General features: G+C 39.7%; 1 protein-coding gene across 7 annotated transcripts in view; it reads left to right on the plus strand.

Annotated features, from left to right (window-relative positions):
- Nucleotides 1–668: 668 nt before the first annotated feature.
- HLTF (helicase like transcription factor) overlaps nucleotides 669–17665 on the plus strand; it is a 73035-nt gene continuing 56038 nt past the window's right edge. For 5 of the 7 annotated variants that reach the window (XM_062213303.1, XM_062213320.1, XM_062213350.1 and 2 more), the window contains exons 1-8: nucleotides 669–897; nucleotides 2007–2214; nucleotides 9038–9204; nucleotides 10740–10873; nucleotides 11579–11676; nucleotides 13958–14032; nucleotides 14191–14382; nucleotides 17017–17112. In XM_062213303.1, the coding sequence (XP_062069287.1) occupies nucleotides 878–897; nucleotides 2007–2214; nucleotides 9038–9204; nucleotides 10740–10873; nucleotides 11579–11676; nucleotides 13958–14032; nucleotides 14191–14382; nucleotides 17017–17112 (990 nt within the window). In that variant the 5' untranslated portion in view covers nucleotides 669–877. Of the gene's footprint in view, nucleotides 898–2006; nucleotides 2215–9037; nucleotides 9205–10200; nucleotides 10269–10739; nucleotides 10874–11578; nucleotides 11677–13957; nucleotides 14033–14190; nucleotides 14383–17016; nucleotides 17113–17665 lie in introns of those variants that run through there. The other 2 variants (XM_062213341.1, XM_062213359.1) reach the window with 2 other exon arrangements.

Consider the following 17665-nt stretch of genomic DNA (forward strand, 5'->3'; position numbering starts at 1 on the left):
GCCCACGGGGAAGCTGGTGCCGTCCATTTCCGGCAATCGCCAACCAAGTCAGTTGTACCATCATACGTTACGGTCTTCTCGCGCTAAGAAATGACAATTTTCCTTTAACACACACACACACACAAACAATTGGGAGAAGCACTCGCTCCAGAAGATCCGACGAAGATTTTCCAAACTCGGTGTATCATAGATTAAGTCAACGAGGCTTAAAATGGAAAAGAAAAAAGAAAAGAAAGAAAGACTAAGTCTCCACGGTTGCAACAGTTATTTCGCGGGTAGCCCGGGTCCTGTAGCAGAGCTCATTCAGAGGAAGAAATGAAAATGAGAAAAATGAGCAGCAGAACGACGCAGAGCCTTGAAAATGCGGCTGGGCCTTAGAATGTGGCGGGGAAACAGCAGAAAGGAGAGTCGTCTTCTTCCGAAGCAGGGAATCAACCAGAAAACGCAGCACCACCACACGGTAGTCGCACTCCGACGGCCACGAGGCTTTCCCGCGCGCCCGGCTTGGGGGCGGGGAAGAACCCGGATGGAACAGCCCTTCGCGACCGGGACCCCCCACCGTCTTTGAATCGCAGCGCGGGGCGGAGTTGCCCTCCCTTCCGTGTCCTGATTGGGTCATTTCCGCAGGCTCCTTCTCGTGATTGGGTGGTCCCAACGCCAGTCAGAGCGTCGCTGGTCTCTCGTATTGTTGCTGGAAGGAGACGGCGACGACGTCTGATTAGACCCGCGGCGTCTTTCCCCGTCGGTGGGAGCTTTCCATCTTGCGCTCAGAACCTGCCCGCGGCTTGCCGGCTGTAGGGCCAGGAAGGACGCGTACCAGGCGGCATCAGAGCCTTCCAGGGCGCCCAGCGTCTTCCTCGTCACCCCGCACAGCGCCATGTCCTGGATGTTTAAGAGGTGAAGGGGGTGGGGCACTGGAGCTAACGGCCTGGCGGCGTCCCCAAATGAACCTGACCTTCCCCGCGTTTCCTCCGCCTCCCCTGTGCGATTCGTGCAGCTTGTGTTTGTTCTACTTTTCACTCCCGTGGCTAGGGGGGAAATACATGTATTGTCTTCTTGGCGAGGAGAGACTGTGCAGGCGAGTCTCGTGCCAGACCCTTGGGGAATTTATGTCACGGACTGTGGGGGGCCTGGGACTCAAGGCTTCCTAGCCCTTGCTTCATGCAACAAAAAATATTCAGCTCCGCTGTGCCGCTACGCATTGTGCTCGGACTAGAGGGTCAAGCAATACAGGCCTTGTCCCCAGATGGTTCGTAATTTGTGTATATGCACCGACGGTTGCAAACGGTTGCAGAGAAGCTAGACGAGGTGTGCGTGATGCGGCAGGAAGACGCAGGCAAATAGCGACTGTCTCTTAAGAGAATAGAAACTTTCCGGAAGCCTCCACCAGACTTCCTCTCATTTTCCTTCGTCCAGATTGCTTTTCATGTCTATGCCCAAAATCATTATTCATTCAAGGATTGGGGTTACCCTTAAACCAACGAATTGGGGAGCAGGAGATGACATGGCTTGAATACCAGATTAAAATGCAGTCGGTTCCTAGGGAATTAAAGTAATGGATGCTGGATATATTATCTGAAAAAATATAAACAATTTAATGTATGCATGCATAATAATGGTTCCATTTTTGCAAGTTTTTTCTGGCTAAGTCCTTATTTAAATTTTGGCATAAAATTGGAGTTACAGATATCATATACGTTTAAATTTAAATAAGTGATTTTCACTGGGAAAGAGATTTGTGACCCTTTACAGGATTTTTCATTTTGTATGGGAGAGGCATGGAAGAGCCAATTAAACAGGTGGGTTTTCTGGGAGCTTCGCCTATTGCAGTCTCTGCTTTAACCAGAGTGACTGTTAATTTGTGTACAGTGATTCCCACATTAGATTTTATTTGCTAAAATAGAATATTAAAAACTATTGGCCTATAAATAAGGGTAAGTCTTTGAGAAGTACTTGGTTAAGTAGCGTATTGTTTTTCTGTGCCTCCTCCCCTCCTTTTTTCATAGGGATCCCGTTTGGAAGTACTTGCAGACTGTCCAATATGGAGTCCATGGGAATTTTTCACGCCTCTCATATCCAACGTTTTTCCCACGTTTTGAATTCCAAGATATTATCCCTCCAGATGACTTCCTGACTAGTGATGAAGAGCTGGATTCAGTTTTATTTGGAACTTTGAGAGGTCATGTGGTTGGACTACGCTATTATACTGGAGTAGTGAGTATAACAGTAGATACTAAGTTAAATAGTGATATGTTTATGGTGTTAACCCAGAAAGTGAGAAATTTAGAAGGTGATGCGTGCAGTTATTATAAATAATTGTAATATACATAGGCAAGAGATACCAAATACCTGAACTTCTTTAATATTTTATTTTTGTGTTACACTTATGATATATGCAGCACTTTTATTATCCCCTTCCTATAACTGCAGCTCTGGAAGGTTAAAGCCGTGTGAAGACAGCAGGAATACTACACAAAGATACTTCGAAAAGTTTGACACAGTGAACAAGACATGTTTTGGAATGCCCATATCTCATATCAGAGTGCCTAAATTCAAATCCCAGTTCCAATTATGATTCTGGGAGGCAACAGGTTAAAGAGTTAGACAGAAGGAGAGACAGAGAGATCTTTCTTCTGCTGGGTCACTCTCCAGATAGCCACAATAGCCAGCCCTGTGCCAGGCCAGAGCCAGTAGCTTCATCTGGGTCTCTTGTGTGAGTGGCAGGGGCCCAGATACTTTTGGACCATCTCCCGCTGCTTTTCCCAGGCCATTAGAAGGGAGCTGGATTGGAAGTGGAGCAGCCAGAATGTGAAACTGGTTCCCATATGAAATACTGGCATCACAGGTGGTGGCTTTACCTGCACGCCATAACGCTGGCCACCTGTGATGACTTTTTTCTTCCTTTGTCTGTCACTCTAAATCTGTATTTTTACTCTGTGTGTGTGTATATATTAGAGGGTGCAGGAAGAAAAAAGAGGAAGAGACAGATTTGACTATGTAACTTTTGTTTTTAAAGATTTATTTATTTGAAAGTCAGAGTTACACAGAGAGAGAAGGAGCAGCAGAGAGAGAGAGAGAGAGAGAGAGGTTGGTCTTCCATCCTCTGGTTCACTCCCCAGTTGGCTGTAATGGCCGGAGCTGAGCCGATCCGAAGCCAGGAGCTTCTTCCATATCTCCTATGTGGATACAGGGGCCCAAGACTTGGGTCATTTACTGCTTTCTCAGGCAATAGTAGAGAGCTGGATCAGCAGCCAGGACTTACATGGGATGCCGGCACTGCAGGCAGCAGCTTAACCTGCTGCGCCACAGCACTGGCCCCGACTGTGTAACTTTATTTGGTCAGTAGTTTACTGTGGCCATCTAGTCTGCTTGTGTGATATTTGGATAATAAACCTCTAATTTTATTAAATATGATTTAAAAATGAGCTATCAAAGTTAATAAAATTATTTTAATTATTAATAAAAATTAATTAAAAAATTTCAAGCATGCATAAAAGTAGAGAATAATACAATAAGCTTGGATATACCCTGGTTCCAGATTAACAGGTTTTTTTCCACATTTGCTTTGTCTCTTTTTTTGTTCTTTGTGCTAAAGCAATCCCAAATGTGTCATTTTACATAGAAATCATTTAGTATATATTTGTAAAAAAATTCATTTTCTTGCATGTAATTTTCATAATTGGCAACACTGGGGCCAGTGTTGTGGTGCAATAAATTAAGGTGCTGCCTGCAGTGGTGTCTCGTATCGGACCTCTGGTTGCAGTTGTGGCCACTCCATTTACAGTCCAGCTACCTGCTAATGCACCTGGGAAAGCAATGAAGGTGGCCCAACTGCTTGGGCCCCTGTAGCCCATATGGGTAGTCTTGGAAAGATCCCTGGGCTCCTGGCTTTGGGCACGATCAGCCTTGGTTGTTGTAGCCAATTGGAGAGTGAACCAGTGGATGGCAGATCTTTCTCTGTCTCTTTCTGTTGCTCTGATTTTGAAATTAAATAAGTCTTCTAAAAAATTCTTTCAAATTCTTGCATAGTTATTTCATAATATGCATTTCCCAGAGACTTTGAAGACTCTTCTTACACATGGATGTAAAAATTTCTGTGCAACAAAATAAACTTATGTTTTCATACCATTTTCCTCGAACTTTTTGAAATATGCTTCCATGTGGGAATTAATGTTTTTCTTCATTTTGGGGAGCTTTGGGCCATTATTTTGTCAATTATTTTTCTTCCCTGTTTTCTCTCCTGGTGTTTAAATGTGAGTTGGGTTGCTTTATGTTAACCCACAGGTTTCTGAGGCACTTAGGTTTTTTAATACTTATTTCCTTTCTGGTGCTCAGATTGTGGAAGCCCAGTTGACCTAGGTTCTTGTTCTTTTTCCTACTCAAATCTGTTGAGACTCTAGTGACTTTTCACTTCAGTTAATGTACTTTTCATCCACAGAATTTCTGTTTGGGGAGGCCTTGTTCTTATGCTTTTGGACATGCATTCTCATATCTAAAGAAATGGATTGCTTTAGCTCTTTGAACATTTTAAATTGGCTGATTTAAATTATTTTTCTACTGTGTCAATTATCTGTGCTTCCTTAGGAACAGTTGATATTGTTTGCTTATTTTCCTAAGAATAGATATACTTATCTTGTTTCACTGCATGTTTTGTGCTTTTATTTCCTTAAGATTGGACATTCTACTTGTTTATTTCATCCTGGTTTTGCATTTGGGTGGCAGGAACCCAGGTACTTGGGCTTTGATTCACTGTGTTTCCGGGCACATTTAGCAGGCAGCTGAACCAGAAGTCCACTGAAACCAGTACTCCAATGTGGGATGTGGGCATTCTAAGTGGAGGCTTAAACTGATAGGCCACAATGCCTGCCCCTATTTTATTTTTTATAATTGTGCATAAGTGATGTTTTGTTACATGTATATAATGTAACACACACACATATAATGTACTAGCCAGTCAGAGCAAATAAATTTATCCTTTCAAGTATTTAACATTTCTTTATCTAAAACTCTTGTTTTGGGGTTTTTATGGATAGAGAAACATATAGTACATTAATGTTTTCTATAATTACCCCACTTTTTGATAGAACCCCAGAACCTCTTTAGTTCTATCTAGCTATAACTTAGTACCTTTACAACCCTTCCCCCATGCCATCCTCCCTATTTCTGTTACTAGCCTCCGGTAACTACTATTACATTTTTAACTTTAAAAAAATTTTTTTGACAGGCAGAGTGGATAGTGAGAGAGAGACAGAGAGAAAGGTCTTCCTTTTTGCCGTTGGTTCACCCTCCAATGGCCGTCGCAGCCGGTGCGCTGCGACCGGCGCACCACGCTGATCCGATGGCAGGAGCCAGGTGCTTCTCCTGGTCTCCCACGGGGTGCAGAGCCCAAGCACTTGGGCCATCCTCCACTGCACTCCCGGGCCACAGCAGAGAGCTGGCCTGGAAGAGGGGCAACCGGGACAGAATCCGGCGCCCTGACCGGGACTAGAACCCAGTGTGCCGGCGCCGCAAGGCGGAGGATTAGCCTAGTGAGCTGCGGCGCCGGCCACATTTGTAACTTTTAAAAGATTTATTTATTTATGTGAGAGGCAGAGTTACAGACAGAGAGAGGGAGAGACAAAGAGAGAGTTCCTCCATCCCCCAGTTCACTCCCCAAATGGCTGCAATGGCTGGAGCTGGGCCAATACGAAACCTGGAGCCAGGAGTTTCTTCTGGGTCTCCCACATGGGTGCAGGGGCCCAAGGATTTGGGCCACCTTCTGCTGCTTTCCCAGGCCATCAACAGGGAGCTGGATCAGAAGTGGAGCAACAAGACCTTGAACCAGTGCCCATAGGAGATGCCGGTGCTGCAGGCAGAGGCTTAACCTGCTATGCCACAGTGCTGGCCCCTACATTTGTAACTTATTTTAGATCAGATGTTGAATATATCTGGAGGCTCAGTCTATAAGCACTAGACAGGGCTAGAGGCCTTTGAACTTTGGTGTGGTAGGCCTAACTCTGAGCTCCATGATGCTGTCCTAAGTTTATCTCTGTGTTGGGAGTTGAGGAGGGGAGGGCAGAAGCCTCTGGGCTGTGGAATCTCCAAATATTTACTCCACAGGTTTGGGCGTAGAGTCTGGGGAAGGAAGTTTAGTTCAAATGAATTTTTTTGCTATGTGCCTCCACTAGGATTCAGTTTGCTCTCCCTTTCCCAAAGTGCTGTGCTCTTGGAGCTAGGGGAGGAAGATGTGGGCAACTCCTTGTTTCTTGCTTTCTTTAGTGTAACTCTTCTTATGATTGTAACAGGATGAGACATTGTGGTCTCTCATCTGACTTTAGCACTTGTGAAGGTGACTTGGTCTGTGTGTAGCTGTTTACATTGGATTCTCTTCAGAACCTGGTATTTGGCCGGCGCCACGGCTCAATAGGCTAATCCTCCGCCTGCGGCGCCGGCACACTGGGTTCTAGTCCCAGTTGGGGCACCAGATTCTGTCCCGGTTGCCTCTCTTCCAGGCCAGCTCTCTGCTGTGGCCCGGGAGTGCAGTGGAGGATGGCCCAAGTGCTTGGGCCCTGCACCCGCATGGGAGACCGGGAGAAGCACCTGGCTCCTGGCTTCAGATCAGCGAGGTGCGCCGGCCGCAGCGGCCATTGCAGGGTGAACCAACGGAAAGAGGAAGACCTTTCTCTCTGTCTCTCTCTCACTGTCCACTCTGCCTGTCAAAATAAATAAATAATAATAAAAAAAAAAACCTCTGTGTGTGTGTCTCTCTAACTCTATAAAAACAAAGAACCTGGTATTCAGCAGCCCCTTGAAATGTGGCTTTTCTGGAAATCAGATCTCTCCTCTGCCTTCCATGGGTTGTTTTTGCTGATTTTGGTAATTTGTATTTTTTTTCCTTTTTTCTGTAAGACACATGGAGAGAGTGAATTCCCATCTGCTGATTTGTTCCCCAGATCTTGACAGGGCCAGGGCTGGGCAGGGATCAGAGCCAGGAGCTGAGAACTCAGACCAGGTCTTGCATGTAGGTGGCAGGAATCCAGTTACTTGAGCCATCTCTGCTGCCTCCAAGGATCTGCATTGGCAGGAAGCTGGAATCAGGAGCTGGAGCTTCAAATCAGATCCAGGCACTCTCATGGGAGGCGTGGACATCTTGACTGCTAGGCTAAATGCTTCCTCCCATTGGTGTTTGTTAATTCAGTGACTTTTCTGAATTAATTCTGTAATATCTGCTCTTTATGTTGTCATGAACACTGTACTTGGTTAGTATAATGATCAGCTAATGATTGTACCAGAGCCAGTAAATCTTCGAGATTTTGCTGAGAGGCTCTGTTTGTGTTGGGACACCCTGTAGCATTCTAAAGCGGTTAACAACTCTGTCTCGGCCTTCACTTTCCGCCTCAGGTTCAGTCAGAGGTGAGGGCTTAGTGCCTTCTCAGTCTTGTGAATGTGCACAGCCTGGTCACGTATGTAGCCCTGTGCTTGCTTATGGCCTCCTGGGTTTCCAGAAATATGTTGAGGCTTTTCAAAGCCTCTATTGACGTCTCATTCCTGAACTGTTCCTTTTAAGCCTTTTAGTTATTTTATTGTTTGCTCCCAAGTGTTACCCACTGCCTTAGGCAGTTACAGAGTTAAAACACTTGCCTGTAAAATTGTTTTTGACAGGCATTTGCCCATGGGAAAACACTTTTTTTTGTAGTGGGTAAGCTTAGAGATCAAATAAAGCTTGACTTGCAAGTAGGATTTTCTAGGGAACCACCAGATAGGTCAAATAATGATAGTTCTTTGAGAATGAATATCTTCGAGGCTTGTAGCAACTCCATTTTGCTCCATCTGGTGACCTCCATGCTGCACCAAGAATTCTAGGAAGCTGTTAATTTTCGAGGCCACCAATGTGCTTGCTAGAGAGATGAGTATGAGAATGAGGCATTGATACTCAGCTGTTTTTCTTGAATAAACACTGCCTGGGTTTCTACAATCCTTTAATTAGTTTCTAGACTTCTGAGAGATTAATTTTGATAGGATTTCTTTTCCCTTCAAAAAAATGTTCATTTCATCTACTTCACAGGCAGGGCTAGAGAGTGAGGTAGGTAGAGGTTGATAGATACGGATAACTGCAACATCCAGAGCTGGGCCAGGTGGAATCTTTTTAAGATTTATTTGTTTATTTGAAAGGCAGAGTTACAGGAGAGAGAAGGAGAGACAGAGAAAGAGATCTTCCATCTGCTGGTTTTCTTCCCAAATGGCTGCAACAGCCAGGACTAGGCTAGGCTGGAATAAGGAGCCAGGTCTCCAACGTGGGTGCCAGGGCCCAAGAACTTGAGCCTTTTTCCACCACTTTCCCAAGTGCATTAGCAGGGAGCTGAATCAGAGCTAGCTGGATCAGGAGTAGCGGGGACTCGAACTGGCACCCATATGGGATGCCAGCACTGTAGACAGTGGCTTAACCCACTGCATCCTAGTGCTGGCCCCTTGCTGGGTTTTCTGTTGTGTTTATGAAGACAATTTTTACAACTCCTTATTCTGCCATTTCTGATGATGTATGTCATCCTCACTTACCAATCAAGTGGAATCAGAGAAGGGCATGAGTTGAAGGCTGCTTATATTTTTATTATTCCAGTTCCATTCTGACTTACAAATACCTTTTTCCTTCTTTTAGATTCTGGAGAATTCAGGCTCAGAACTAACCTACCTACTTCTTAATTCTTAACTTTTTGGCTTGGGCAAGTTACCTGACTGTTCTGTGCTTCAATTTCTTCACCTGTGGTGAGGGTGTAGTAAATCAGTCTATGCAGTCTGATCTAATTTAGATTTGACTGTGTCTTTTAAACATCAAGAATTTGTTAACTTCCCAATGAGTATAAATTAGAAGATAACTGTAAAAGAATCATGAAAAAAATGCATTCTTTAATATTTCTAATTTGAGTTAAAATGTTTTTCTTATATGCAGTGTTTAGCAATAGCATTAAAAATGAAATGGAAATCTCAGATAAAATATGGTAAAGTCAAACTGTTATTGCCTTCATTATTTATAATATTAACTGTTAACTATTTTTATTAGGTTAATAATAATGAGATGGTTGCATTACAACGAGAGCCTAATAACCCCTATGATAAGAATGCAATTAAAGTAAACAATGTGAATGGAAATCAGGTTGGCTATTTAAAGAAAGAGCTTGCCGCTGCTTTGGCCTATATCATGGACAATAAATTGGCGCAAATAGAAGGGTAACGTACTTTAACATTTGGTTTTAATAATTGTGAGTTGTAGTTATCTTTGAACTTGCTAGGGCTCCTTATTAGAGCATATAAGGGTATGTTGGCAATTTGTATCATTTTACCATTAGTATGTGTTCAATAAATGTTTAAATTCTCTTCCTGCCTGCTTCCACTACCCTAGCCGTCAAACAACTGTCTGCCCTATTTCCTACTGAATTATTACCACGGAGGAAAACAGACTTTCACTGTATATTAGGAAGTACACTCTCTCTCCAAGCCTTTTGGTGCATAGGTTTAGGAGTTTGGAAGTGTTAAATCAGATTGTAAACTGGTGGTTTGTAGGTGAGTTTAATTTTGCTTGCAGAGTGTTTTAGAAGTTTCTTTCACTTATTTCCAGTATTGAAATATCTAGGTATTGTACATTTTATACATATTTTTTCTTAAATGTAAAACTTACTAAGATTTTTTTTCTTGACAAATGGAAAATCTGACAATGCTAGACCCTTTTTTTGACATGCTATCAATTGACAGGAACTAAGTAGTAGCTGTACCTTTTTTTTTTTTTTTTAAGGTTTATTTATTTATTTGAAAGGCAGAGTTGCAGAGAGAGAGAGAGGGAGAAAGAGAGAGAGAGAGAGAATGAGAATGAATCTTCATCTGCTTCTCCACTCCCCAAATGGCTGTATCAGCTAGGGCTGGGCCAGGCTGAAGCCAGGGGCAGAAGCTTCATCCTCATCTCCCATGTGGCTGCCAGAGCCCAAGGTCTTTGGCCATCTTCCACTGCTTTCCCAGACACATTAGCAAGGAGCCAGATTGGAAGTGAAGCAGCTGGGACTCAAACTGGCGTCCATATGAGATGCTGGCACTGAAGCAGCAGTTTAACCCGCTGTGGCACAGTGCTGCCCCCAGTAGCTGTACCTTTAGCTAGGGCATACTCTGCCCCAGTGCTACCACTATTTTATTTTTTTAAACTCTCACTCTCTTCCCAATTACCTCTTCTCTTTTAGGCATTTGTGTTTGTGATCTCAGTTTAAGTATTTGGAATGTTTAGGAGATTCATATCCTAATCCTAGGTGAGTTTGGAAGATAAAATAAATGCTCAGCAATATCTTACTTTATTTTCTCCTTTTTCAATTCCTCAAGTTTTTCAGATATTGAGAATAAATTTGTAGTGAATCCTGCATTTGAAGTAGTTCTTGGAAATCATTCCCCGTTCTCCCAGCAGAATGAGTTACTATCCTCAGTGGTTCTATTAACCAAAGCTCTCCCCTCTCAATTAAACCATTTTATGTATTTTGTGTTTGAAACTGTGTATCTTTAGTTTCTTTTGGCATTTGTTTCTAGAAATAACCATTTTCTATTGACTGTTTTTTTATTCTATTCCCCATGGTTTTCACTCTTTCAAGCCTGCCCAACTAGTTCTTTCTTATTTTATCCCCATGCAAAATTTAAAAGGCATGCTTAGAATTTTTATCACATTCTTAATGGGGGTTAAAAAAAAGCCTTCTAATTTCTTATTTTTTTTCCCTCACTGAATATAATAGGGTTGTTCCCTTTGGTGCAAACAATGCTTTTACCATGCCTCTGCAAATGACTTTTTGGGGAAAAGAAGAAAATAGAAAAGCAGTTTTAGATCAGTTGAAGAAACATGGATTTAAATTGGGTCCTGCACCAAAAAGTAAGTTTAGGGGTTAACTTAATTTTATCTTGATATGTCAAGATATAGGAATTGTAAAACATTTTTTTTTTTCTCTTTGAGTTTTTAACCTAATTTGTAAGGGAAATTCCAGTTGCAGCTCTTTTCCTGGAGTCTTTTTGAAGAAATTTCTGTTTTTTTCTCTTTTTTTTGAAGTACAGTGCTGTGTCAATAAAGTAGATATGTTGTAAGAAATTCATTGTTAGGCCATTTGTTTTTGTCAGACATCATAGAGTATAACTATACAAATTAAGGTGACTGTGACATCACAGGTGGTTCAGTTTTCTGTGACCACTGTTATATCTGTCATTGTTAACCCGAACATTGACATATGACACATGACTATAACTACATTCAAATATACTGGGAGGTCCCCAGTTCTCTGTGCCCTCCCCTAACATTCCCTGGTGATAACATCTGGAAATCCTCTGATTTAAAAAATTTTTTTTGGTAAATTTTAGAAAAGAAAACCTCCAAATAGGGAATGATAAAGATTATTTTTAATTACGAGTTTATTCAAATAATGTGGAATTATTTTAATATATCTTTTGAATGATTTAAGATGTAGCTTTAAAAAATTACTAAACTAAGGAAATATTTAGTTTATTACACAAATTTGTAAGAGCTACTTATTAAGAGATAAATACCTACTTTATTTGATTATTTTTAAAATTTTGTGTATTATAGCTTTAGGATTCAGTTTGGAAAGTGGTTGGGGCTCTGGAAGAGCTGGGCCAAGCTATAGTATGCCGGTTCATGCTGCCATACAGATGACAACTGAACAGGTATGCTTCTCTATTTTTTTTGTTATTTTTCATTTATTATTTATTTGAGAGGCAGAGACGGGGAGAGCACACAAATGAGTGCAAATACAAAAGCAAGCTCTCATCTGCTGGTTCACCCACCAAATTGAGAGCCAGGAATTTAATCCATGTCTCCTGTGTGGGTGTCAAGGAGCCAACCACTTGAACCATCACTGCTGCTGCCTGTCAGGGTGTGCATTTATAGGAGGCTGGAGTTGGAAGTGGATCCAGGAAATTAACCCATAGGCCATGTAGGCATCCAGCCAGCAGCTGAACTGTTAAGCCAAATGCCTGCCTTGCTTCTCTTTTTTAATGTAATGTAATCTGAAAGTGGATTTTAAATGTTGAAGGTTGGTGTTTCAAAGAATAGAATAAATGTGCAGAATGTATTTGTGCTGGTATTAATGATATTCAGATACATTGTTAAGTTACATTGAAACATTATGAAATAAGTGTATTTGTTTGCAATATTTAACAGTTAAAAGAAATATGTCCTTTCATATCTGGAGATTGGGTCCAGGGTCCCTGTGTCCCTTATTAGGAGTGTAAAATGGTGTGTTGTTTGCATATAACCTGTGTACATCCTCCTGTATGCTATAAATTGTCTCTAGATTACTCATAGTACCTAATACATTGCAAGTAGTTGTTAGGGGATGTTGTTTAGGGGATAATGACGAAAAGTCTGTACATGCTCAGTACAGACAAAACCAATTAGCCTGCTGTTGTTTGGATCTAATGTAATGACTGCTGACTATATATCCATACATAAACATTTATACTTACATAAAAACCTGCACATGACTGTATGTGCATAGGTTGTTTTTGTATTTGAAATTTTATAATTGTCCAAGTAATAATTTAAGAAACATTGAAAGTTGAAAATTTATTCCTCCTTTGAGGGAGATTGCAAATACAGTACTAAAAGTTAACTCCAAATTAGCATTACCCTTTAATTCTCTCTTTTTTTTTTTTACTAAATATTTATTTTATTTATTTGGAAGACGAGTTATAGAGAGAGATAGAGGCAGAGAGAGGTCTTCCATCCGCTGGCTCACTGGCCAAAACTGGAGCTGTGTGGATCCAAAGCCAGGAGCTTCTTCCGGGTCTCCCACGTGGGCACTGGGGCCCAAGAACTTGGGCCATCTTCTACTGCCTTCCCAGGCCAGAGCAAAGAGCTAAATCGGAAGAGGAACAGCTGGGACTAGAACCGGCGCCCATATGGGATGCCAGCGCTTCAGCCCAGGGCTTTAACCCACTGCAACACAGGGCCGGCCCCCTACCCTTTATTTCTTTGTCTGATTTGTAACCTAGGATCCTGTTATGCTGAGTTAGTTTGAAAAGCAAATTTATAAAAATGCAGATTGCTAAAAAGTAATATCCAAGTGTGTGGTTTTTTTTGTTGTTGTTGTTGCTGTTGTTTTCTTTTAATGTCTCTACCTACCAGTTATAGCTTTTCTCTTCTTATTGTAAGATACCATGTTTTCCCTGCCTGTTGTTTGAAGCGCTTGAACCTGTGTCTGGTGGGCAAACCCCAGGCTACCTCTCCTAACTTTCTGGACTTGGCCTGATTTTTTTCTGGGCTATTGCTGCTATGTAGTCATTTATTAATTTGCAGAAGTAATGATATATATATATAATATATGATATATATTATATATCATATATATCATATGTTATATATATAATATGTTTCTATTAAATTGGACTAAATCAGTTTAAATAGCCAACTATATTAGCATACTAATGAAACCATCCTGATACGGTGTTGCATATACCAAGTTCCTTATGCAGTAATAAATTAAATGTCATTGACGTGAAAAAAGTCAGATGCATTGGTTAGGTCTGCCAAAGTAGTCTGAATAAAACTATAATAGAATCGGAGAATTTCAGTGGCAGAGGGCATTAGAGACAATCTAAATTTAGTTCATTCCTTTTGGTTCATAGGAATAAGATACAGAGTTTGAAAACTAGATGCCTTGCCCAAATTATATATAGGTTTATTTATGGGAGAACTATGACTGAAAGCCAGGTCTTAATAATTCATTTTTGTTTTCTTTTGGGTGTAATACATTTACCTCTTACACCTAAAGCAATCTTGTCATTCTACCTTCACCAAGCAGTACAGTATTTCAAAGAATAAATTTATTTTTTGAGCCTTTTGGCAATTGATTCTCTTAATTATATGATTTGTGTCTCTGAATTAAGTGCAGTTATCATTTTGGTTCATTTGCTTCATGATGTTTCTTGTTGCTGTTTATCATAGCTTAAAACAGAATTTGACAAATTGTTTGAAGATTTAAAAGAAGATGATAAAACTCAGGAAATGGAACCTGCTGAGGTATAGAACCAATATATTTCCTATGTAAACTACTCAGAATTTAAAAAATTTGTTAATCTTGTGATTAAAAAAAAAGATAGACTACCTCTTTTTCAGATTCTGCATGTGCAAAAAAGAAAGGGCTTATGATGTTTCTCTTTACGACATTTTATTTATAGGCTGTTGAAACGCCATTACTTCCTCATCAAAAACAAGCTCTAGCTTGGATGGTTTCACGAGAAAATAGTAAAGAGCTTCCACCATTCTGGGAACTGCGGAATGACTTGTACTACAACACAATAACCAATTTTTCAGAGAAAGACCGACCAGAAAACGTCCATGGAGGAATTTTAGCTGATGATATGGGTTTGGTAATTGTGTTTTTTTTCTTATGGTTAATAAAAATCTTATCTCATGGTTATGATTTTCAAGTACAAAGGTAGGAATGTAGGAATCAGTTTGCGAATGGATTTTACTTTCAGTGTAGAATAAAATTTTTAATGTGTTCACTTATAATAATGTTAAACCGTTTGGCTGAAGTATAATTACAAAGATAACAGTAATGGTATAAAAATGTATTTCTTCATTTTCTTTGCTTTTTGAAATTCAGGGTAATTTGTCTTTCATGGATTTTCTTTTAAAAATTAAACAAATGCTATGTGACCTTATAGTCTATCACAAATACTGTAACATGCAGAGTATTAAGTATTTATGATTCATTATACCAGCTGTTTTTATAGTTTTTGGTTTCAATAACCATTTCTAGTCTTAAAAAATTATTGAGGATTACAAAGAGCTTTTGTTTTTGTTAAAATGAAAAGCAACTATTCCCAAACAAATTTTGGTGAGAAGACTGGTATTATTTTACAAGATTTTGCAAATCTCTCTTATTTTTAGGCCAGATAACATAAATATAATAGATAAAATAAATATAATAGATAGTAGTTTAATTTTCATATCTTTTTTATCCATTGTGATATGTTGTTTGGATTTAAATATATCAAAAATATTTATATTTTGACATATGTATAAAATATATATAAAAGTTGCCCTTACACAGATTTGTGGTTGTAAAGGGAGAAGTATTTTATTAGCTTTTTTGATAATTGTAGATTTCTTCTTTGATACTACCAAAATGAAACAAGTATCTGTGAACTTTTTATGCCATGTTCCATTGAAATTAATTTGTGTATCTTGCATGTTGAATGGACGTTTTACTCATAGTTTTATGACATCAGGTGTTGAGGGATTTCATTATATAATATAAAAATTTATATTCACTAATATCATCACAGATTTTATTAGAAAAGCCGTTCCATTTTTGGGATGCTGCTATGTTGATTGTGTCAGGTACAGCTTTTCCAGCCTTTTTAAATTCTTTTTATTGAAAACTCATTTTCTCATTGATAGTATTCTTAGTTTTATTGAAGATGATAGCTTGATAGCTTTATTTTGTTCATTTGCAAGAAAATACCTTCCAGACATTCAAAGAAATTTGCTGCATGAAAAAAAATGCCTAGTTGAGGTTACAACTCAGTTCCAAGTGATTTTTCTGTAGACAGCTAACTCTTATATTTTGTTGTGTGACAAGAAGTACTTTATGTGTACATCTCATTTTGTTATACAGAATATTAAAAAGATGTGTGATTTAATAAAACTAATATGTACTTCATCAAGCACATTCTTAAAAGAAACTGGCTTTTTCTTTTTTCCTATGAACGTGTGGTGGTTAAAAATATGATAACCACTGGTACTGTGTAAGTGGCACTACAACTTTGTTTCATACTAAGGCACTAGTACTTTTTCCATCATTTCTGCATTAGTGCAGATATCAGCTCAAACAAGATCTTACTAATGTTATAAATGTTATAAAAGTTTTGACCTCACATTCTCCTGCAAGGGTACTGAGGTCTCCTCAGGAGTCAGTGGATCACATTTTTTGAAAACTGCTGCTTACTGCTTTAAAATTGCCAAAGATTAATTTCTGTATTAATGCCTATACATTCAGCTGCAAAAATGTTGAAAAGTTGCAGTTTCCACTTAGGGAAAATATATGTCGTTCCCTTTACATTTTGTTGATATGTTTTGACTTTCAAGTTTTCGTATTTAAATCAGATTTAAAGGTTTATTTTTATTTATTTGAAAGGCAGAGTTAGAAGAGAGAGAGAGAGAAGCAGAGAGAGAGAGAGAGATCTTCCATCTGTTGGTTCACTCTCCAGATAATTGCAACAGCTGGGTCTGGTCTGGGCCAGGCTGAAGCTAGGAGTCAGGAGCTTCTTCCAGGTCTCCCACATGGATGCAGGGGCCCTAGCACTTGGACTATCCTCAGCTGCTTTCCCAGGCTTAGCAGGGAGCTGGATTGGAAGTGGAGCATTCAGAACTCAATCAGTGCCTGTATGGGATGCTGGCATTGTAGGCTACAGCTTAACCCTCTATGCCACAGCACCAGCCCCTTTAAGTCAAATTTAGTACAATGATTACCTCTTTATATGCATATTAGAATTACTACTCATTTTAAATTGGCTCTGAGCTTCATAGAAAGCAAGCAATTATAAGTAGTTTTAAGAGAAGACTAATAGTTTAATAGGTTAAATGTAGAATCTTAGGACAGCAGTTATTCAATAAAGTGAGCAGTTATTCAATAAAGTGACTTTTCTTAGAGAGGCTTACAATCGTTAATCAGTTAATAATTTCTTACATCCAATAATAACCAGCGCTGATGCTGCTTAGCTTCTAATGTCAGACAAGAGCAGGAGACTTCAGGGTGGTAAAGCTGTAGACAGTTATTTAATAATTGCTAATGCAGTAGGGGCAGGTGTTTCCTGACTAAATGAAATGCTCATTTTTTATTAACATGTTTTATATAATTTAATAATCACTGTACTTGTGTGGCCTTGAATGATATTTGGTATTTGATTACTTGATTTTGAAATCGGTTTTGGAATGTTTTCTAGTCAACTTGATTTCAGCATCCTGACCATTTGTCTTTTTAAAACATTTTAAAGGGTAAAACTCTTACAGCTATTGCAGTAATTCTTACCAACTTCCATGATGGGAAGCCTCTTCCTGTTGAAAGAATAAAAAAGAATCAAGTGAAGAAGGTAAAGTGTTAGTAAGTGTACTTTTTGTGAAGACTATAGTTTACTATGAAATCTTTGTATTACATCGTTTAAAGATAATTGTTGGGATGGTTGTTTGGCACAGCAGTAAAGACACTGCTTGGGGCACCTGCATCCCAAATTGGAGTGCCTGGACTCAGATCTTGGCTGTGCTTCTGATTTCAGCTTCTCCTAATGCACACCGTGGGAAGCAACAGGTGATGGCTCAAGGATGTACCACCCATGTGGGAGACCCAGATTGAGTTCTGTGCTTCTGACTTTGGCCTGGCCCAGCCCCAGCTGTTGTATGCATTTGGGGAGTGAACTCATGGATAAATGATCTCTCTGTGTCTGTCTCTGTTTTTCGGCCTTTTGAAAAATAAATAAATGAATGACAATCTTTAAAAAAAGATAACCACCAAGAAATTGATATCTGGTGTTTTCAGAGATGTGGTTAAACAACTTTCTCGTTGCTGATAATATTGAAAAATCACAATCTTTCAATTTTTTAAAAAAATTTGTTTGAAAGGCAGAAAGAGAGAAATAGATCTTCTGT

The sequence above is a fragment of the Lepus europaeus genome, chromosome 2 (assembly GCF_033115175.1).
Source record: "Lepus europaeus isolate LE1 chromosome 2, mLepTim1.pri, whole genome shotgun sequence".
Taxonomy (NCBI): domain Eukaryota; kingdom Metazoa; phylum Chordata; class Mammalia; order Lagomorpha; family Leporidae; genus Lepus; species Lepus europaeus.